The sequence below is a fragment of the Cetorhinus maximus genome, chromosome 13 (assembly GCF_964194155.1).
Source record: "Cetorhinus maximus chromosome 13, sCetMax3.hap1.1, whole genome shotgun sequence".
Classification (NCBI taxonomy): Eukaryota; Metazoa; Chordata; class Chondrichthyes; order Lamniformes; family Cetorhinidae; genus Cetorhinus; species Cetorhinus maximus.
The window spans coordinates 12,824,014-12,846,150 of NC_135891.1; the positions used below are offsets into that span (position 1 = coordinate 12,824,014).

Consider the following 22,137-nt stretch of genomic DNA (forward strand, 5'->3'; position numbering starts at 1 on the left):
GTTACAAGCATGAGCTTTTTTGGTGTTAACACATCCTTCATCTTCACAAAATTACTTCTGGCTATCTCTATCCTCCTTCTAACTGCTGCATCAAATCTGCCATCTTCTGTTCTCATTTGCCCTAAATAGACAAACCTATCCACTTGTTCCAGTGTGACTCCATCCACTTCAATCTCTCACTCTCTAGTTTCTTCTAATGTATTCCTTCCAACTACAGATACTTATTTCTTTTTGATATTCATACTCAGGCTATATTCTAAGCTTCTGGATTTTACTTGATCTGCGAAATCTTATCGGGCCCCTTCTGATTCTGCAAGTATCTCTGTGCCATCAGCGTATCACAAGTTTGTTATGTTCTTGCCTCCAATTTATCCCCTGGGAAGTACATCTGACTCTGAATATTTGTTCTGTGTGCAGACTGAATAATTTTGGCGACAGTGCGCAGCCTGTGTCAGTTGTGCCAGGCAGCCCATAACTCACAACGAGCCAGATGCCCATTCATCTTTCTTTTTCAAAGAACTGGGCCACATTTGATTGCCTCAGAGTGAAGGCGATTGTGTTTCTCCATGAAAATTGTGCATTGACGTTCATTAAAATTGTGTCAGTGGTTGCATTCAATCTGCGTGTTGGTGGAATCATATTACTTTCCTATTTAAGGCTGTCATAGGTTTGTTGGTGGTTACAGTTAGTGATGACCCAGTACCTTGTGGCAACAAAAGCTCAGTTGGCAGTCGCAATCAGGCGTATGCATGCGGCTGTGAAACCAGACACCCAGTTAACTCCTAGAGACTGACTCCTGTGGCGTCCCCTTAAGGATGCCAGAAAGGACCCTGTGCCACTAAAGTTGAAAACCGTGGTGACATTTGCTGCTGCCTTTCCGTCCATTGCTTGCTCCATTATGACCCTGTTGGCACAACTCGGTCACAAGCTCCCTGCTGAGTCCAAACCGCCTCATCCCCTAGATGTCTCTCAGATCCACCTTGTGTCTGATGCAGTAGATCTGTCTCTGGCATAGCTTATTCTGCTGGTCCTGCACCTGCTATGCCCCCTGAGCTCATGGAGCACACCTCCCCGGCTCCCACTGTACCGTGAGGGACTCAGAAATGGCCATTGCATCCAATGTTGTGAGGTTCAAAACTCAGGTCTGGCCTGAAGTTCAGAGGTCAATTTTCATTTATTCCTTCTGTCTGGTGCAATTTTCATGATTGACCTCAACAGTCCTTTGCAAGCATTTTCTCAAGGGCTAATTTTTAAAGAGAAAATAGAAGACTGTGTCTATTTGTGCCACAACACTAGGGGGTGCAACTCTTCGCAGATGCAGTGTCAGATGCGGAGAATCAGCCTGTGACTTTATCATTTGCAACTACTAGACAGTCATCCCAGACATCTCTCACACACACATATTTACACACACACAATATATATATATGTATATATGTACACGCACATTAGTTATATGCATGTACATATACATGCATGTACACGCACTTACGTACACACACATTAGTTATACGCATGTACATGCACTTAAGTACACGCACACATACACACACACACGTACACACACGCGTACACACACACACACACACCCCCTACATTAGGTTGTGCGATGTAAAGTGCAATCTGGTATTAGAGAGTAATTGGAACAGAATCATGTTAGGATTGACTGTTGCGCCGGTGGGCACAGTGTGATCTAAGTGAGCGTACACAGCCGTTCCTCTTTCCAGGAGTTAGTGCTTACCACCAGACATCTCAAAGCCCTTTACAGCAAATGAAGTACTTTTTGAAGTGTAGTCACTGTTATAATATAGGAAACATAGCAGCCAATATGCGCACAGCAAGGTCCCACAAACGTCAATGCAATAATGACCAGATGAGCTGTTTTTGCGATGTTGATTGAGGGATAAATATTGAACACACCAGGGATACTCCCCGGATCATCTTCAAAATAGTACAATGTTACCTTTTACATCCACGCAAGCAGGCAGAAGGGGCCTCAATTTAACATCTCATTCAAAATTCGACACCTCCAACAGTGCGGTGCTCCATCAGTACTGCACTGAGAGTGTCAATTTGAATGTTGTGCTGAAGCCCTGGACTGGGACTTGAACTCAGAGCCTTGTGACTCAGAGGCAAGACTGCTACCAACTGAGAAGCATTTTTGTCTGTGAGCAAGACTCAGTCGCAATATTGCTTTCTTTTGGTCTTGTTCCCTTGTTTATTCATGTACTTGTCCACATTTTCAATATAAATGTCAGACTAAGGACAATATGACCCTTAAACCTTAACTTGCACTTGGCAGAGTGAGAGATGTTGGTAGCTTGGAACAGAACATTTTCCATTATTTTTGTACCCAGTGTTGTCATCAGTCACTCCAGGGTCAAGTGTAGAACATGTCAGATGTAGGATAAATCTCTCCCTCTACTTTGTGCCTACCAACCTCATGAGCACTCCTCAATGCATTAAGTTGTTTCTATTTCTCCCTACCTCATACACCTCCTGCCCCACCCTGTTTCCTACTCCCACCTCAACCAATCAGGCTTGTGAATTCTCGTTAAAGGCTTTATTTTACTTGGGATGTGGGTGTCAATGGCTAGGCCAGCATTTATTGCTCATCCATAATTGCCCTTGTTCAGAGGGCATTTAAGAGCCGACCACATTACTGGTGGGTCTCAAGTCACATGTAGGCCAGACCAGGTAAGGACAGCAGATTTCCTTCCTCAAAGGGAGGACATTAGTGAACCAGATGGGATTTCATAACAATCAGCAATGGTTTCATGGTCATCATCAGGCTTTTAATTCCAGATTTTCATTGAATTCAAACTTTACCATTTGCCATGGTGGGATTCAAACCTGGGTCCCCAGAGCATTACCCTGGGTCCCTGGAACACCAGTCCAGTGTCAATACCACTATGTCACCACTTGTTCATAAGGCTGCCCTAGATCACTTCACACAGAATTCTTGCTGCTTGCAGAGACTGTTGGACCCTTTGGAATAAATTGGATTAAACCCAGTTCCCACTGGTGAAAGGACTATAATCTGCCTGTTTTACACCGCATTGTAATGTTTGCATAGAATATACGGCAAAGAAATAGGCCATTCGGCCCAACCAGTCCATGCTGGTACATACACAGCATCACAGCAGTGAGCTGGAACAATAATCATACAACCTTTGGTCCGTGAAAATGCGGGTGACGTTGCGCACTTGGATTCGGAATTTTGTTCCCCATTTATAACACCGCATTGCTCTCCAAGGCAGCAGCTTTCCTCTGTGTCTTCAAACTCTGCAGCTGCTGAAGCAGAGTGGCCATTTTACTCTGACTGCCATTTTGTGCAGGCCAGCAATGCAGTTCCAGTACTACAGCACTCGTGTCCCAGCCTCAGGGAAGGCCCCTAGGAAAATCTGGTGTGCCTTCGTGAGAAATGTGGATGTCCTTTTTCAACCTACTGCACCTATGCAAGTCCAGTTGGGTGACTGTTCCAGTTAGAGTTGTCAACCCTTCAGGATTGTCCGGAGACTCTGTGATCCTGTGGGTTACAGGCAGAAGCACGAGAATGGCACTAGGTGAATTGCTCATTTTGAGAGCCAGTGCAGGCACAATGGGCTGAATGGTCTCCTTCTGTGCAGTAACATTTCTGTGATTCTTTAAAGACTAATCTCCAGAATATGGCTGTGAGCAGCCCAGGAGGGGTAAAAAAAAATTATAGGGTCATTTTTTTAAAAATTGTCTTTTTTCCGTTTATTAGTCCTAAAAATATTGGCGATGGCGGAGAGAGGGAGCTTGAGTAACTGGCAGACACAGTCATCCAATCAGGTCATGAAGAATTTGTTTGCTTTCCGATTGGTGGAGATGAGTGTGTTAGACAACCAATGGTGAGATTATGGAGGTGGAGCAGTTACTGCAGGAGGGTCATGTGATGAAGCCTCCAGGAATTCATCTAACCAGAGTTGGCAACTCTAGTCCTAGCATATCCAGCTTGCAGTATACATAGGGAAATGTGGTGAAATATTGGAAATCCAGGCAATGATCGAATGCCAGGAGTATTTTAGTGGTCTCAATACAGCAGGAGTGAAAAGGGACCACTCCCAAGATCTCTGTGCTTCCTCAATTCTGGACTGTTGCACATCCATGATTTTCATTGCTCTGCCATCAGCATCCAGACATTCAGTAGTCTATGCCCCAGTTGCTCTCTGAAGCCCTCTCTCCTCAAACCCTCTGATCAAGCTTCTGGTCACCTGCCCAAATAGCTCCTTACGTTAGGCCCGGTGTCATATTTTGTTTGCTAACACTCCTGTGAAGCGCCTCGGGAGGTTTTCCCGCATTACAGCCGTAATCTCAATCAAAGCAAGGTGTTGTTATTGAGGGATGGGGGTGGGGGGTTGGCCCATTCAGAGTTTTGCTTGGATCTGGGGTATGTTTACATGGAGCCAGTCAGGCTGCCTGATGCGGAGACTGGATGCAAAAGCGGAAAATTGCTCCATTTCCCAGGGGCAGCTGTCACCCGCGTTTTTTTTTTAATGAGTGCCGCAGTTCATTCGAATAGAGAGAGAAAAGAAAAAATAGTCTGTTGTTGCATCTCCAAGCAGTGCAGTGCTTTTAATCTGATGTCCCAAGGCAGTCTGTGGCTTAAACTCACTCACCTTCACTTGATGAGGAGAGCACAGATGAGACTGCCACACCCCTCTTGTCTGCAGGAAGGTTTAAAAAAAAATGTAACTGCATTTTTTATTTTATCCACGTACGACTCTTTTGCATTCATTGTTGGAGACACTATCCTGAACACAGCAACCAAACAGTGCATTTGGCAGAGTTCACATGCTGAAGCAGCATCTACTTGGATAGCTACAGCAGCTATATTCGTTTAAAAATGAATCCTGCCCAAGGCTTCCACACTAAACTGACATGTAACAAAGGGAGACTTGTATTTCCATCCAGTTTTATGTAGGCCAGTTTTGACATTGGGTTTGATGACCAATCAGCACCGAGTTAGCTATTCTGTGCTAGTAGTTTGGAAGGCCCCGACGCTCTGGAGTAGAGAGAGCAGAATTGGATTAATCGCGGCCTCTCACTCCGCCCAATGAACAGTGTTGAGTGCTTGGTTTTTGATGCCCCCTGTGGATGAATAGCCCAACGTTTATCTAGCCTCCTGCCTGAAGAGAGTCACTTGGGCAGACCTGTGACCCGCGCCCATGAAGGCATCAACGCCTTCATCAGGCGATGAGATTGCAGCAAAAGACGCTCCATGCTCCCAACAACAAAAATTACTTCTAAATGCGAATCATCTGATTAGTAAGGACACAAGGAACAGGGGCAGGAATAAGCCAGACAGCCTCGAGCCTGTTGCACTGTTCAAAAAGATCAAGGCTGACTTTCTACCTCAACTGCACATTCCTGCCCTAAACCCATGTCCTTATGGCAACAAAGTTGGTGCATTGGTAGAAGACGTAGTCAGTCCCTGGCTGGAGGTTGACCAATTCCATGTCGTACAACAGAAGACGCCAGTGTAACATCTCGGATTGTGCTGACCCGAGATCAAGACCTGTGCGCTTATATTTTGTGTCAGACTGACTGGCAGCGCAGAGCCTTCTCCTAGTTATCCTCCACGTTGCTCCCACCTTTACCCCCTCCACGATATCGAGGAGGGCTTTGAACTCTGACTTTGAAAACCGCCGGCTTGGCTGCCCAAATTGCTGGCACAGAACAGAATGTTGCCATGGACCATTGTTATCGGAGGCGGGCCGAGGCTGTAACTCAGGGTTACCAACCCTCCAGGATTGCCCTGGAGTCTCCTAGAATTAAGATTCACCTCCCAAACATCATGACCAGCAACTCTGAAAGAAAAATCAGGGTCAATAAAGAAAAAAATATTGTGTGCTTGATTTATTCCTTCTTTTAGTTTAGAGCACTTAGATATTAAAATGTTAGGAGATGCTGGGGCTTGGCGGGGGGGAGGAAAGGCTGTTTGACAGGTCGGTATTGTGGGAGGTCAGTGATGAAACCTCCAGGGATAATTTCAACCAGAATTGGCAACCTCAGCTGTAACCCTGTCTAGTTTCTGTGTGTGTAATGTTGCCTCTTGGTTGTGAGAAGTCTGAGGGGGGCTGACAGAGCAAGAGGATAGAGGGTGGCGGGGCCCTTGTGTTGAATGCAGCACCGACTGAAGCCAGAAGTGCAGTGTGAGATGGATTATAGTCTGTCTAATTGTCAGGTCTTGGCTTGATTCGATTCCCCCCACCCCCACCCCACCCCCCACCCCTCCCCCCGCCCCGCAAAACAGCTCCAACGAAAGGTTCAGCAAGCAGGCTGATTCCATGGAGGAATCCTCCCTCGCACGACAACTCTTTCCTGCCGTGACGCTGACTTGCCCTCGGGTGTGGGATGGCGGAGGGAGGCAGATTGTACTTTTCTGAGGAGGGACTTTTTAAGAATGAGAGCTTTTAATCGAAACAAGATAGAGGCAAAATAAGTACTAACTTGTTTTGTTGAAAGTTTCTTCTTAAAATGGGACTGCTGATTCTGTTAACAAATGACTGGGCCTCAAGGAGTTAACTGAACTGGGAGGGAGCTGGATGTCAGTACTGTACGATGCTCTCTCATTCCATCAGGTTCAGTAACCTGGTGATGTCATCGGCACTGACTGAACAAAAAAATATTAAGGCACAGACAAAGGAGAAGGGAAAAAAAAAAGGATCCAGTTCTTCAGCGCTATATTTTCCTTCTAAATTTCTGCTCTTCTCTCTTTCTGCTGAAGGGACTTGCTGGTTTTATGAGCACCAGCAGCCTTGGGCCTATTATGAACCTAGAAAATTGATGGGCGCAAAAGGGCAAACAGTTCCATCGACCTGCCTCACACCACATGATGACTGGACACTTTCTCACACCCACCCAATGCTCCCCCTCCCACAACCATGCCACCTCTTAAGAGAGACGTTAAAAAGTACCCCGGGCTAATAAGGGAAAAAATACTTAGGAAAACTTCCCCTCTGACCACCACACCCCTACCCCAATCCCCCCTACCCCAATCCCCCACCCCACTCAGGCAATTAAAACCAATCTAGGAGATCCCATGGATCAAGTGATATCAATAAAAATGGCCGATCCTCCTGTGTAAAACTAGACGATGGGTCTCGTAGTAATTGTGGAATCTTTGCAGCCCGTTATGGAGGTCTATCAGCCCATTGTGGCAATGCCAGCTCTATGAAGGAGCTAGTCCCATTCACCTGTCTTTTTAAATTCGTTTATGTGACCAATTATGGATGACTCTTCAAAAGTATTTCAGTGGCTGCAGAACACTTTGAGATGTCCAGTGGTTGTGAAAAGTGTCGTGTAAATGCAAGGTTTTAGTTCCATCTCTTTCAAATATTTATCCACTCCCGTTTTAAAGAAACCATTATGGATTCTGCTTCCCGCTAGGACATTCCATGTCCGAACAATTCCCTGGGTTTAAGAGTAAAATCTTAACCTCTATGTTTATTTCCAGGGAAATGGTCTTAAATTCTGCCTCTTCCCGATTCACTGATTGGAAATTATTTCTCCCAATTGATTGCATCAATCGCCTTTAGAAATCTCTGCGCCTGTCCGATCTCTTAAACTTTTTCACTTTTTAACAAATGAAGCTCTGTTTTCAAGTGTTGCCCTCATAATATGAAGCCTCTTATGGCTGGTATTATCTTCGTAGATCTCCTCTGTACCCCGCCTAGGGCCGTAACACCCTTCCCAATTCTCAGGACTAGGCATGCTAACTGTAACCTGACAGGAGATTTGTACAGATTCAGGATCACCTTTTGGCTCTCGGTGGCTCTGTATTTAAAAAAAAATCCAGGACCCCATATGTTTTTGATTTTTGAAATGGGTCCTGACCATGAATGTCACTCTTTTAAGAGAGGGAGCTGACAGAGATTTGCTGCTTGAAAAGATCAGAAATAAATTTAAAATTGTTGGCCAAATATTGCTGGATTGGTGCCCTCTGGTCTGGGGGCCCAGAACCGTAGCTTATAGTATCAGTGGCAGCCAGTCCAAGGTGTTTTTTTTTTTGATTTTGCCAACAGGGCTGGTTTATGTGGTCATCCTGACCTTTTACACCATCAGCTTCTGCTGTCAGTCAAACTCATGAATGCAGATAGTGTGGATCAAAGCTTGGCTTTGGACACTGAAGGCTCCTTCAGATATTGCGAATAGCACATTAGCATTTGGAACACAGCATATGCCTTAATTTGTGACAATAAGAATCTGATATTGACTTGGCCTGAAACATGATTCTCATCGTTTCCCACAGAGCAATCAGACAACAGATAATCAGATAACATTCACACCACTCAAGTGCCAGGCAATGACCATCTCCAACAAGAGAAAATCCAACCATCTCCCCATGACATTCAATGGCATTACCATTGCTGAATCCCCCCACTATCAACATCCTGGGAGTAACCATTGACCAGAAACTGACTGGACCAGCCATATGAATACTGTGGCTACAAAGGCAGGTCAGAGACTGTGAATTCTGCAGCAAGTAATAGCCTGACATAGTCATACTCACAGAACCATACCTTACAGACAATGTCCCAGCCACCACCATCACCATCCCTGTATATATCCTGTCCCACTGGCACAGTGGTTTACAATCGAGAGGGAGTTGCCCTGGGAGTCCTCAACATCGACTCTGGACCCCATGAAGTCTCGTGGCATAAGGTCAAACATGGGCAAGGAGACCTCCTGCTGATTACCATGTACCACCCTCCCTCAGCCGATGAATCAGTGCTCGTCCATGTTGAACACCACTTGGAGGAAGCACTGAGGGTGGCAAGGATGCAGAATGTACTCTGGGTGGGGGACTTCAATGTCCATCACCAAGAGTGGCTCATAGCACCACTACTGACCGAGCTGGCCGAGCCTTAAAGGACATAACTGGGTCTGCAGCAGTTGGTGAGGGAACCAACAAGAGGGAAAAACATACTTGACCTCATCATCACCAACCTGCCTGCTGCAGATGCATCTGTCCATGACAGTATCGGTAGGAGTGACCACCGCACAGTCATTGTGGAGAATACCCTCCATCGTGCTGTGTGGCACTACCACCATGCTAAATGGGATAGATTTTGAACAGATCTAACAACTCAAGACTGGGCATGCATGAGGCGCTGTGGGCCATCAGCAGCAGCAGAAATGTACTCGAACATAATCTATAACCTCATGGCCCGGCATATCCCCCACTCTACCATTACCATCAAGCCAGGGGATAAACCCTGGTTCAATGAAAAGTGCAGGAGGGCATGCCAGGAGCAGCACCAGGCATACCTAAAAATGAGGTGTCAACCTGGTGAAGCTATAACACAGGACTACTTACATGCCGAACAGCATAAGCAGCAAGTGATAGACAGAGCTAAGCAATCCCACAACCAATAGATCAGACCCAAGCTCTGCAGTCCTGCCACATCCAGTCGTGAATGGTGGTGGACAATTAAACAACTCACTGGAGGAGGAGGCTCCACAAATATCCCCATCCTCAATGATGGGGGAGCGCAGCACATCAGTGCAAAAGATAAGGCTGAAGCATTTGCTACAATCTTCAGGGGGGCTGATGGCTTAGTGGTATTGTTGCTGGACTAGTACTCCAGAGACCCAGGGTAATGCTCTGGGGACCTGGGTTTGAATCCTGCCATGGCAGATGGTGAAATTTGAATTCCAGTAAAAAAATCTTGAATTAAAAGTCTCATGATGACCATGAAACTGTTGTTGATTGATGTAGAGACCCATCCGGTTCACTAATGCCCTTTAGGGAAGGAAGTCTGCCGTCTTTACCTGGCCTGGCCCACATGTGACTTCAGACCCACAGCAGTGTGATTGACTTAAATGCCCTCTGAAATGGCCTAGCAAGCCACTCAGTTCTCAAGGGCAATTAGGGATGAGCAATAAATGCCTAGTGATGCCTATATCCCATGAATGAATAAATTAAAAATAAAATCTTCAGCCAGAACCTTCACCACCATTTCTCAAGGGCATGGGCAATGAAAGTGGTGGAATGGGTCAAAAAAAGTGCTATCAAATCAACACTTGCTTAGCAATAACCTGTTCACTGACACTCAGTTTGAGTTCTCCTCACCTCATTACAACCTTGAGTTCAAACATGGACAAAAGAGCTGAACTCCTGAGGTGAGGTGAGAGGACTGCCCTTGGGATCATTTGACCAAGTGTGGCATCAAGGAGCCCTAGAAAAACTGGAGTCAATGGGAACATGGGGGGAAAAGTCTCCACTGGTTGGAGTCATACCTAGTGCAAAGACAGATGGTTCTGGTTGTTGGAGGTCAGTTATCTCTGCTCCAGGGCATCACTGCAGGAGTTCCTCAGGGTAGCATCCTAGGCCCAACCATCTTCAGCTGCTTTATCAATGACCTTTCATCACAAGGTACGAAGTGGCAATGTTTGCTGATGATTGCACAATGTTCAGCACCATTCACAACTCCTCAGATACTGAAGTAGTCCATGTCCAGCAAGAGCTGAACAATATCCAGGCTTGGGCTGACAAGTGGCAGGTAACATTCATGCCACACAAGTGTCAGGCAATGACTACAATCCACAAGGCACAAGTCAGGGGCGTGATGGAATACTCTCTACTTACCTGGATGAGTGCAGCTCCGACATCACTCAAGAAGCTTGGCACCATCCAGGATAAAGCAGCCCGCTTGATTGGCACCCCATCCACAAACATTCACTCCCTCCCCCACCGACGCACAGTAGCAGCAGTGTGCACCATCTACAAGATGCACTGCAGGAACTCACCAAGGTTCCTTCGACAGCACTTTCCACACCCACGACCTCTGGCGCCGTGAAGGACAAGGGCAGCAGACACATGGGAACACCACCACCTGGAGGTTCCCCTCCAAACCTATGCACCATCCTGACTTGGAAATATGTCGCCGTTCCTTCACTGTCGCGGGGTCTAAATCCTGGAAAGCTCTCCTTAACAGCACTGTGGGCGTACCGACAAAACCTGGGCTGCAGCAGTTCAAGAAAGTGGCTCGCCACCACCTTCTCAAGTGCAATTAGGGATGGGCAATAAATGCTGGCCCAGCCAGCGATGCCCACACCCTGTGAAAGAATTTTTAAACAATCAGAAAGCCTTGTTCTGTCTGGGCATCTGCTATTCTCTCCTTGCCAGCACTGACTTTTTCCAAATGTAATATATGCAAACTTTTGATCTTCACTGGATGGTCTCTAGTTCAGCATCACCGATCATGCCCGCCAGTGAACTCCAAGACTCAGGAATATACTGTTGCTGCTCAATATCTAGATAAACAGCCTGATCCAGGGGTTATTAACAGTAAAGATGCCCTCATTGTGTGCATTGGCTCCTGTGGTCCCTCATGCAATGCCACGTGTGTTTCTCACTTCATTAAAAGCTTGAACCGATGAGCATTCTAGTGAGATCAGGCCAATTGTGAACCAATGAACTGATTCATTTTACATGTAGTACATGAAGGAAAGAAATTTCTTTATGTAGAATACGAATGAGCAGAACGTGGTTTTCAGTGGGGTCGGTCATCAGCTTACCACAACAAGGGAAATAACATTGCTCATTGCTTCGTCTAGTCGGACATTTTGGGGAGAGCCTGGCGTTGCCCTTGCCCTCTGTGTGCTGGGGATTGGCCTGCCAAGCTGTCAATCAAACCGCTTTGAATAAGAAAACCTCTGGCATGGGAGCCATGATGGTGCTTCAGCTAAGACACCGGCTGGTAACTCGGGCATCATTTCAACATTGCAGGCGCCTATACCTCTGAGATATTGCATTTTCTCCATTGTCTGAAAACAAATCTGCTATGCGAGCAACTGGCATTCCAGCCCATTTGCACTGAACAACATCCCCAGATAACTTATGTTGTTCAGGCAATTAACCCATTTTGGGCCAAATTCAACTTCATAGTAACAGCATAATAAAAAAAGCCCCTTTCAGGCCAAATAACTAAATTTTGTAATGTGACTATTCTTAATTTCCTCTTTTAAAAGGTGCCAATTATTCGACTAGATATTTGTTTGTTTATCCTAACCCAGCCCTCAGTAAAACCGACTTTGACCATTTTAGCAAAACTGAGATGGAAAGGAAATATAACACCAGGAGGAAAAATGACACATCATTTTTCTGTGCTTGATGTTACTCTCCAAATAAAAAAATGGCAACTTACATTTATATAACACAATGAAAAGGTTCCAAGACCTTAATCTTAATGTAGTTAAAAACTGGATAATGAGCATGAATGAAAAGTGAATGAAAGTCATTTTCTGTTTGGTTATTTAGAACACTAATGAATGTGTGCAGTATTCTGCAGCCACATTGTAAATGATTGAATAATTTGCTTCGGGTCAAACCTGAAGTTAGGGAGTTTAGCAAAAGGGATTATGAATCATCACCTCAGCAATTAACGAATGAATAAGACAATGCAGCTATGCCTTGTGTAGCTGACATCAGTGGGCGCATTACAGAAGAGGTGAAGCTGGTCTTGGTGCACAGCGACGATAAGATGTGCACAGCTCTCAGCCACTGCGCTACAAGGTACTCAGCCACCACTGCACAGGGGAAGAGGGATGCATGGGGAGGTTCAGGTGCACCATTGAGACTGTTTTGCAGTATGCCATCCAGTCCCTGAGGACCCTGAGACGGTCAACCACTTGCAGTGTCTCCATTGACCCCTCAACTTTATGCCACTGGTATCCTCCACACATGTTGAGAATCAACGCATCTGTTTGGCTTTTGGGCATCTGACATTTCATAGGGAGTAGGTGAAAGAAGACTGAGGGCTATCTGGTTTACCATCTACCATCCTGATAATGGATTGGCACCCCATTCACAAACATTCACTCACTGCACCACTGATGCACAGTAGCAGCAGTGTGTACCATCAATGAGATGCACTGCAGGAACTCACCAAGGCTCCATAGACACGACCTTCCAAATCCATGACCAATGCCATCTAGAAGGACAAGGGCAGCAGACATGAGGGAACACCACCACCTGGAAGTTCCCCTACAAACCACTCACCATCCTGACTTGGAAATATATCGCTGTTCCTTCACTGTCACTGGGTCAAAATCTTGGAACTCCCTTCGTAACAGCACTGTGGCTACACCACATGGACTGCAGCGGTTCAAGAAGGCAGCTCACCGCCACCTTCTCAAGGCAATTAGAGATGGGCAATAAATGCTGGCCTAGTGAGCAATGCCATGAATGAATAAAAAAAAATTACAGAGTTGTTGACAAATCATAGCAAGTAATATCTATCAATAAATCTACAGACTCGGACTTGACATAAGGAGAACGTCTAGTGGTTGAGTATTTTGGCCACTATAGGTCCAAAGTCACCACTATTTTGCTTCCTTTTCTTTTGTGAATTTGTTTATATTTTCTTTCATCTGTCACTTCCTCTGTCATCCACGTCATGTTACTAAGTAACCCCCACATCAGCCACGTGACGCGCAACTAAGCGCTCCTCATGCCATCCATGCTTCACGCCACATCGTGTATGTATTACATCACTAAATGCTTACCTAGTTCATGGAGTAGCACCATTGGCTGGCAGCAAAGTCTATAGAAGGCCTGTATCTGCTAGATACCTTCATAGATCCTTCTTTGTACTAGGGGTGTCTTCCTCTGGAGAAAGGGCATGTTTTGCTTTCAAGAGTATTGCCCGTATGCTCTTGTACAGTTATCATTTTCACACAGCCAAAATTGAGGACATTTTTCTTCACCCATTAAGGTTTCAGTGAAGAGTAACAATGGCCATGGGAAATTGTCACTCTGCATGTATTGTGCAAAACAGCCAACACTCCAATTTCTAATTTTGTGTTCCCGAATTTGGATTGTGTCTGGACTCTGAAAAGAATATTTCAAGTTGTGTCATACTAAAAAAATTCTGAAACCACCTCCCCCCCCCCCACCCCACCCCCACCCCCACCCCCACCCCCACCAAGGATGTTCCAAAGTACTTTGCTGCCAATTTGGTACTTTTGAATGTTTTTCTTTATTCTTTCATGGGATGTAGGTATCAATGGCAAGGCCAACATTTGTTGCCCACCCCTAATGGCTTGCTAGGCCATTTCAGGGGGTAGGTAAGAGTCAGCCACATTGCTGTAGGCCTGGAGACCAGGTAAGGATGGTAGATTTTCTTACCTAAAGGGCATTAGTGAACCAGATGGGTTCTTATAAACAATCAATGATAATTGTCATGGTCACCATTACTGAGACTAACTTTATATTTAGAAATCGAATTCAAATTCCACCTGCTATCATGGGGTTTGAACCCATGGACCCAGAGCCTGGGCCTCTGGATTACTAATCCAGCAACATTCGCACTACACCACCATCTCCCTATCACAATTACTGTTGTAATGTAGGAAAATGAGTCAGCCAGTCTGCTCATTGCATATGTTCCACTATTGAGCCAAGGATGACGAGGGTGAATGTTTACAGATCTACAACTCGGGGAGCAAATTGAGATGATGAATGAATAAAGTTTAATAAATTGTGTATGATACATTAACATGTATTAATTTAACTGATTTTTCCAATATTACATTGGTGTCAATGCGCTTAATGACAACACTGAATATTTTACATTGTGTTCACAACTCCCTCCACACCAACTCTCCTTTCCAGCAAAAGGGAACAATGTGAAAAGCTTAGTAAAGTTACCCTTGGTAAAATGTAGACTTTAAAATTAGTAAACTGTTTACTTTAATGTACATCTAACTTTTCTTTCTTGTTTATGTCTTGCAGCTGGGGCCATCCTTGAGCGGTACCAAGCCTCTGCCATTTGGTGAACTGTCCCAGTTGAGAGACACTCAAAAGGAAACAAGTTTAATGGCGAGAGGAGGGCTCTGAACGGGGGTTTACGCTTTGTAGAGGTTAAGGAGTTCTGCCCCGCTTCCCTCTTCAGATAGCGTTGCCATTCATCATGGCCAGCAAGAGAAAGTCTACCACTCCTTGTATGATACCAGCCAAAACCCTGGCCATGCACGATGCAGATATGGATATTACCCCCGAATACAATGATGATGATGAAGCTTCTCCGCAAGCATTTCCCATTGAGGACCTGTCTGCTGGCGAGGAGGCGTTCACAGTGATTAGTAATAACGATATTGCAGAGCGTGGTGGATTTGAATGCAAGTACTGCAGTTACACAAGTCAGGACTACCATGCGTTTACTGTACATATAGAATCAGAGCACTCTGAGGCAAGCGTGGACCAACTGTACGTTTGTGTCGAGTGTAACTTCAGCGCCAAGAGTCAGGAGTCCCTGACAGTGCACAACACCCTGAGCCATCCCAACGAGACCAACCTGAAAGTGAGTGTAATCAAAAAGAACAGCCAGACGGTTGTCGAGCAGAGCGTCTCTGAGACAAAGAGCAACGACGGCAGAGAGAATGGCGAGGAGGCGGAAACCCAGTCGGAAATCTCCATCAGCAAAACGCCCATCATGAAGATGCTGAAGGGCAAGCCGGAAGGCAAGAGGATCACTGTCTCTCACGCCGGAAGGGAAGAGCCCAACGATGAAGCAGGGGTGGCTGACGAGGCTGTTAAAAAAACCGAGGGCGCGGACGTGCCAGAGGTTCTGTCGGCCAATGGGCTGACGACTCCTTCCCAAACCGTAAACGGAACAGCCGTCATGTCTGTGCCCGTCCTGCAGGCGGGCATGACGCAAATAGTCCCTGTGATTCAACGGCCGGCCTCAAGCAACAGCTCCAGCCCCCTCCCCAAAGTCATGATCCCGTTGAGTAGCATCCCCTCGTACAACGCTGCCATGGACTCCAACAGCTTCCTCAACAACTCCTTCAATAAGTTCCCCTACCCGTCGAAGGCTGAGCTCTGCTGGCTGACTGTGGTGACCAAGTACCCAGAGGAGCAGCTCAAAATCTGGTTCACTGCGCAGCGGCTGAAGCACGGCATCAGCTGGACACCGGAGGAGATAGAGGACGCCCGCAAGAATATGTTCAATACCATTATTCAGAGTGTGCCGCAGCAGACCATCACCGTACTGCCCACCCAGCTGACCACCACCAATGGCGGGCAGCACGTCCTGCAGGCCAACTTCCCTTGCCAGCTGTTGACTCCGGGGGGCAATATTGTTGTCACCCAGCCAGGGGGGGTGGTGAAAGGAGCTACGATGACGGGCTCCCCTGTTGCTGTCAGCCTCGCCACCATCCCCAAACAACAGACCGCCTCAAAGTTTCAGGTGCAGAAGCTCGGGGGCTCTGCGGTCAGTTCAAACGTCAAGATCTTAGCCGCCCCCTCGGTCGGTCAGCCAGGGGCTGTGGTCACGTCCAGCCACCTGTCAACCTCAAATCTAATTTCAGAGTTTGGCACCTACAAGTACAAGAAAACGAAAGAGCAGTTGGCCGCACTGAAGCAGAGCTTCCTGCGAGCTCAGTTCCCAGAGCACGAAGAGGTTGACCGGCTTGTGAGGGTGACGGGTTTGCAGGGCAAAGAGATTCGGAAGTGGTTCAGCGACCGGCGGTACAACTACAAGAACCTAAAGTGCAACCAGTCCTTCGACGCAAGCAGTGCCAATGCAGTCTCGGCCGAGCTGGCCCCTGAGGAAACGCCCACTCCGCCTTTGTCCACTCCCCACTTGTTGGCCTCCCAGCAGCACCGCCGGCAGTGGCAAACCCGCTGTGACTTCACCCCGCCCAAGTTCAAGGGGAAGTCGGCCGAGCAGCTCAGCGTCCTGGAGCAAAGCTACAGTCAGAACCCCTTCCCGCCTGAGGAAGAGGTGGACAGGTTACGGGTCGAGACTAAGATGACCAGGCGGGAGATTGACCTTTGGTTTTCTGAGCGGAGGAAGGTCAAGCTGGACGAGCGGGCCCTAAAGGCCCGGCAGGACGACTCGGACGTCAAGGACGATGCTGATTCCGGGGAGGAGGAGGAGGACTCGGACGGCGAAGGGACACCAAGCGACAGCAGCTCGGTGGACATGAAGCGGCTTATACCTCCTCAGGAGCGGCTCAAGGTCAGCCCCTTAAAAATCTGCCTGAAAGACGGCTCAAACTTGTGCATCCAGCCCAAGATTATGCAGGCCGGCAAGCCGCTGAACCTTAGCACTGTCTCCTCAAGCGCGTCCCCAAATGCTGTCAAGTACAAGGGTCAAAATAAGAAAACGGTTCACCAGCTTCACTTGATGAAGTTGCAGTTTATGCGGACACAGTGGCCGACGGTCGAAGAGTATGACGAGTTGGCTATCAAATCGCGGCTGCCCAGGACTGAGGTAGTTCGTTGGTTTGGTGATGCGCGGTACGCGTTGAAAAATGGACAGCTGAAATGGTACGATGATTACAAAAAAGGCATCTACGCCATCCGCTCTGGCAGCAACAGCTTAATTACTGACGTGCCGGTGGAGAATTACAGACTCAAACGAACGCCATCCAAAAAAAGCGGGAAAATGGTCTTGTTCGAATATTACACCCAGCACCGGATGCTTCATGAGGAGGATCTGGACCGGCTCTGCGAGAAGTCTTGCATGAGCTACGAGCAGGTGAGAGACTGGTTTGCAGAGAAACAAACGGAGGACGCCATGTACATGTCCGACTTCAGCAACGAAGATCAGCAGTCGACCAATGGAGAGAGTGACAAAGTAGATAAGGCCAAAAGCAGTCAACGCTTTGGAACAGAGGAAGTCTACTCTGATGTGACAGACAACAGCGATAACTGGGATATCCCATCACGGGAGGGCCACGCAGAACTGAATGATTTTGACGCTGAGAACATCTCTGGTGAGGCTTGAAGTGCAATGAGTATAGCAAAGCTAAACTGACTTAAAGAGGTATTAAAGAACAGTCTCACCATGGTGTCCGCTATCAGTCATGAAGTTGATGGGGTGGTTTGAAAGAGAAACACTTTGAGAAACTAAACAGGCACATTTAACACTTTTATCTTCAGAAGGTCTCCTTTGAGACTAGTTAGTACATTATCCTTCCACCTTGGGTACCAGCACGGAATCCAGCAAGAGATCAATAATTTTACTTCTTGGGATATGGGTGTTGCTGGCAAGACTGGCACTTATTGCCTGTCCCTAGTTGCCCTGAAAAGGTGATAATGCAACTGAGTGGCTTGCTAGGCAGGTAGGAATCAACTGAGAAAAGAAAGACTGGCATTTATATAATGCCTCAGACCTTCCTAAACACCGAATAGCCAATGAAATACTTTTGAAGTATATTTAACTGTTGTAATGTAGGAAACAAGTCACTTTGGACACAGCAAGCTCCCCTGAACAGGACTACCTTGCTGACCAGATAATCTGTTTTCAGCAATAAAAGCAAAATACTGTGGATGCTGGAAATCTGAAATAAAAACTAAAAACACCGGAAAAACTCAGCAGGTTTGGCAGACCTGGGAGTTTCCAAAGAAGAGTCATATTGGACTCAGAAATCACAGATGCTGCCAGACATACTGAGATTTTCCAGCATTTTCTGTTCTCAGTTCTGTTTCTTGTAATGTTGATTGAAGGGTAAATATTGACCAGGACACTGGGGATAACTCCCCTGCTCTTCTTCAGAATAGCACCATTTACATCCACCTGAGATAGCAGATGGTGCCTCAGTTTCACGTCTCACCCGAAAGATAGGACCTTCGAAAAATGTAGCACTCTCTTGGCACTACAGCATTATTTTAGATTTTTGTCCTCAAGTCCCTGGAGGGGATCTTGAACCCACAATCTTCTCATTCACAGGTGATAGTGTTACCCACTGAGCCCCAGCTGACTTAATGTGACTGGAGTCTATATACCACACTGGGTAACAATAGGAGGTGCTCTTCCTTGGAGGGCATGAGTGAATGAATTTGGACTTTATACGATATCCTGACAGCTTTAGGATTTACAGAGACCAACTTTATATTTGCAATCCGAGACACTTTAAACTGCATTCAAATTCTCAAACTATCACATAGTTTAGTGCTGCAGAGGAGAAAGGTGAAGCCAGAATAATTAATGGGCCAATACATCAAACCTCGCGCATGCAATGTCCATCCCCTTAGTTCAGCTGGGCCACCCACACTACACGTAGAATCTTACAGTATTTGGAGGCCATTTGCCCCCATGTCTTTGCTGGCTCTTTGAGAGAGCTATCCAATTAGTCTCAGTTAGCTCTTGCCCTGCAGTCCTGAAAATTTCTACTTTTTTTAGTGTGTATCCACATCCCTTTGTGAAAGTTACTACTTAATCTGCTTCCACCATCTCTTCTGACAGTGCGTTCCAGATCATAACAAGTTGTTATGAGCAACTTGTTCAAACTTTCCTACCCAAGTTATCAGCCAGTTTAGAGGGCCAAGATAACCATCAACAAATTCATAGTGATTCTCCTTTTCCATTCTGAGGTCCCTTTTAATAAGCTGATAATCACGAGCGTCAGTAAAAACATATGACTTAGCAGAGTGCCGTGTCTGATATTCCGTTCCCAGCTGGTACCAAGCAGTCCATTCTCTTTCTTGCACAGCGTTTCTGTATCTCCAAATCTCAGGTCAATGTTAGTTCTTTGTTTTCTCTGACTTTGAATCACTGTTCGATTAGGCAGCACTGGGTATAGTGGTGTAGTGATTATAGTAGTGGACCAACGACCCAGGGATTGCAAGTTCACACTTTACTGTGGCACATTGAACTCGGTAATCTTGCTGTTTTTGGGCTGATAGCAGAAGAAGGGCTATTAAAGTTACTGTACTGTTGTAAAACCCATCTGGGTTCCATTGATATTCTTCAGGGAAGGGATCCTGACAGCTCCCAGCCATTATAAGGACAAGGGTAAGCAAGTATGTGGGAGTGCCAACGCCTCCAATTTCTCCTCCAAGTCGCACACCACCATGACTTGGACATATGTCGCCTTTCCTTCATTGACGCTGGGTCAAAGTTCTGGAATTTCCTGCCAAACGACATTGTGGGAGCACCCTCACCACACGAGCTCCAGTGGCTCAAGGAGAAGGCTCATCATTACCTTCTCTAGGGCTACTAGGGGAACGGGCAATAAATGCCAGCCTTGCCAGTGACACCCGGATCCTGAGAATGAATTTAAAAAAAAGGCTTGCATTTATATAGTCACCAGCCATCTCAAAAGCATTTTATATCCAATGAAGTACTTTTGAAGAGTAGCCATTGTTGTAATGTAGGAATTAGACATGACTTCAGACCCCATCGGTCTCCACCAGCTGGTTGACTGTGAAGTAGTAAGCTACTCAGTTGTAAAAACCATTTCTGTTTAAGAAGACCCCACCAGCTTCTCAGGTCAGCTAAGGGGTGATAATAAGTGCATCCTTACCAGCTGTGCTGAAAAAAAATTCGAGGAGATTGTGACTCTGCACATCAAGTGTGGCCCCTAGATTGCTGTCATTGAATTAATCATATTTTATGTACACAGTATGTAAATATATAATGTAAAGGTATGTAGAAAGATACGTTTTAGTTACAGGAAACTCTGTATCTCCTGCCATCTGTATTTAGTGCTGTAAGTGCATGGACACACTCAATTGTGTAGCAGAACCATGAAAAACTTCCCCCGGTTTGAGGCTTGTGAATCATTGTGGTCACTCAGAACGATGCCCTCTTCATGCAGAGCTGCAACAAATAATATGCATCTTGCTAAAATTATCTTTTTAACGTTTTTGCCAACATTTACAAGGGGACTTGTCCTGTAGGTTCAGTTCTGAGCATGAACGTGATGAGGATTGTCCATATAGTTGCCATCTTTGGTTGGACATATTTCTGGGGGTGCGACCACATGACCTTCTCCCCCTGCCCCAACCACATCACCCACGCCCCCACCCCCCCAACCCCTCACGCTCCTCCCAATAGGTCATACCACATCACACAGCCTTTCCAAGCCAATCACAAAAGTGGACATCATTACCTGACAGGATGTTTGTTGTTGATTATCAATCCAATAGCCTCTTTCCTCCATTTTTTTTCAGCAAATGATGAACATGTTCAAAGAGTTAAAACAATTTCTTTATTGTCCCTGTTATTTTTCCCCCTGGGCTTCTCACAACAATGTCCTGGAAACTAGTCCTTCATTCTTGGAGACTGCAGGGTACTCCTGGAGCATTGGCATCCCTGATTGTCTGTGCAACAAACTGTGTCTGTGGAAATATTTTTCAAAAACTGATAGAATTTTATCTTAACCCTATAAATGTTATGGCTGTGTCAAGAGAAAAAAACACCCTGAATTATGATTATGTCAGCACTAAACCATAAAGACTCTGATTCAGTCCTTAATTTCTACTAAGCCAACTTGTCCCATATGAGATGATGGGAAATGTGAAATACCTTGCAGTTGGCCTCAGTATCTGTAGACTGTGTATCTGGAGTAAATAATGCCTGGTTCCTGCTCTTGATTGCCATCCAGTGACCCATGTTGGGAATTGCACATGTGTGAGCTCTGGGTTGGCCTATGGGTAGGTTATATGCATTGGCCCCAGTACTGCCACCTCTGATGAGACCCCAAGACATGAAGAACATCCAGTGTCTATGAGGTGATAGAAGACTGATGCACCCAATGCGAAAATACTCCTTGCTACAGGCCACAACCAGAATAGAAACCAGCTCCAAAGGCCTCTACTATAGGTGCATTGAAAGCTTACTGCAAGAAACAATCTTTCACTGCTTTCCTTTATCTTGGTCACAGTTTGGGGAAGTGGGTTAATGTTGCCTTTACCCTTAATGGTGCAATTTAATAGTGTGAACAGTTTTTTAAAATTCGCTCCTGGGATGCGGGTGTCGATGGCTGGCATTTGCCCATCCCTAATTGCCCTTGTTCAGAAGGTATTTTTAAGAGTCAACCACATTGCTATGGGTCTGGAGTCATGTAGGCCAGAGGATGGCAGATTTCCTTCCCTAAAGGACGTTAGTGAACCAGATGGGTTTTCACGACCATCGACAATGGATTCATGGTCATCATTAGACTTTTAATTCCAGATTTTTATTGAATTCAATTTCCACCATCTGCCATGGCAGGATTCGGTCCCCAGAGTATTACCCTGGATCTCTGGATTACTAGTCCAGTGACAATACCACTACGCCACTGCCTCCCCCTAAATGGTGGTGGTCCCCTTATCTAAGGAAAGATGTACTGGCATTGGAGACAGTCCAGAGAAGGTTCACTAGGTTGATC

The 22,137-nt window shown here is 46.1% G+C and overlaps 1 protein-coding gene across 4 annotated transcripts in view; it reads left to right on the forward strand.

The window, feature by feature from the left end:
• Positions 1-22,137, forward strand: part of zhx3b (zinc fingers and homeoboxes 3b) — a 74,466-nt gene that overhangs the window by 42,874 nt on the left and 9,455 nt on the right. For all 4 annotated transcript variants that reach the window (XM_078554973.1, XM_078554971.1, XM_078554970.1 and 1 more), the window contains one exon: positions 14,768-17,757. In XM_078554973.1, coding sequence (XP_078411099.1) covers positions 14,946-17,757 — 2,812 coding nt within the window. In that variant the 5' untranslated portion in view covers positions 14,768-14,945. The remainder of the gene's footprint in view (positions 1-14,767; positions 17,758-22,137) is intronic.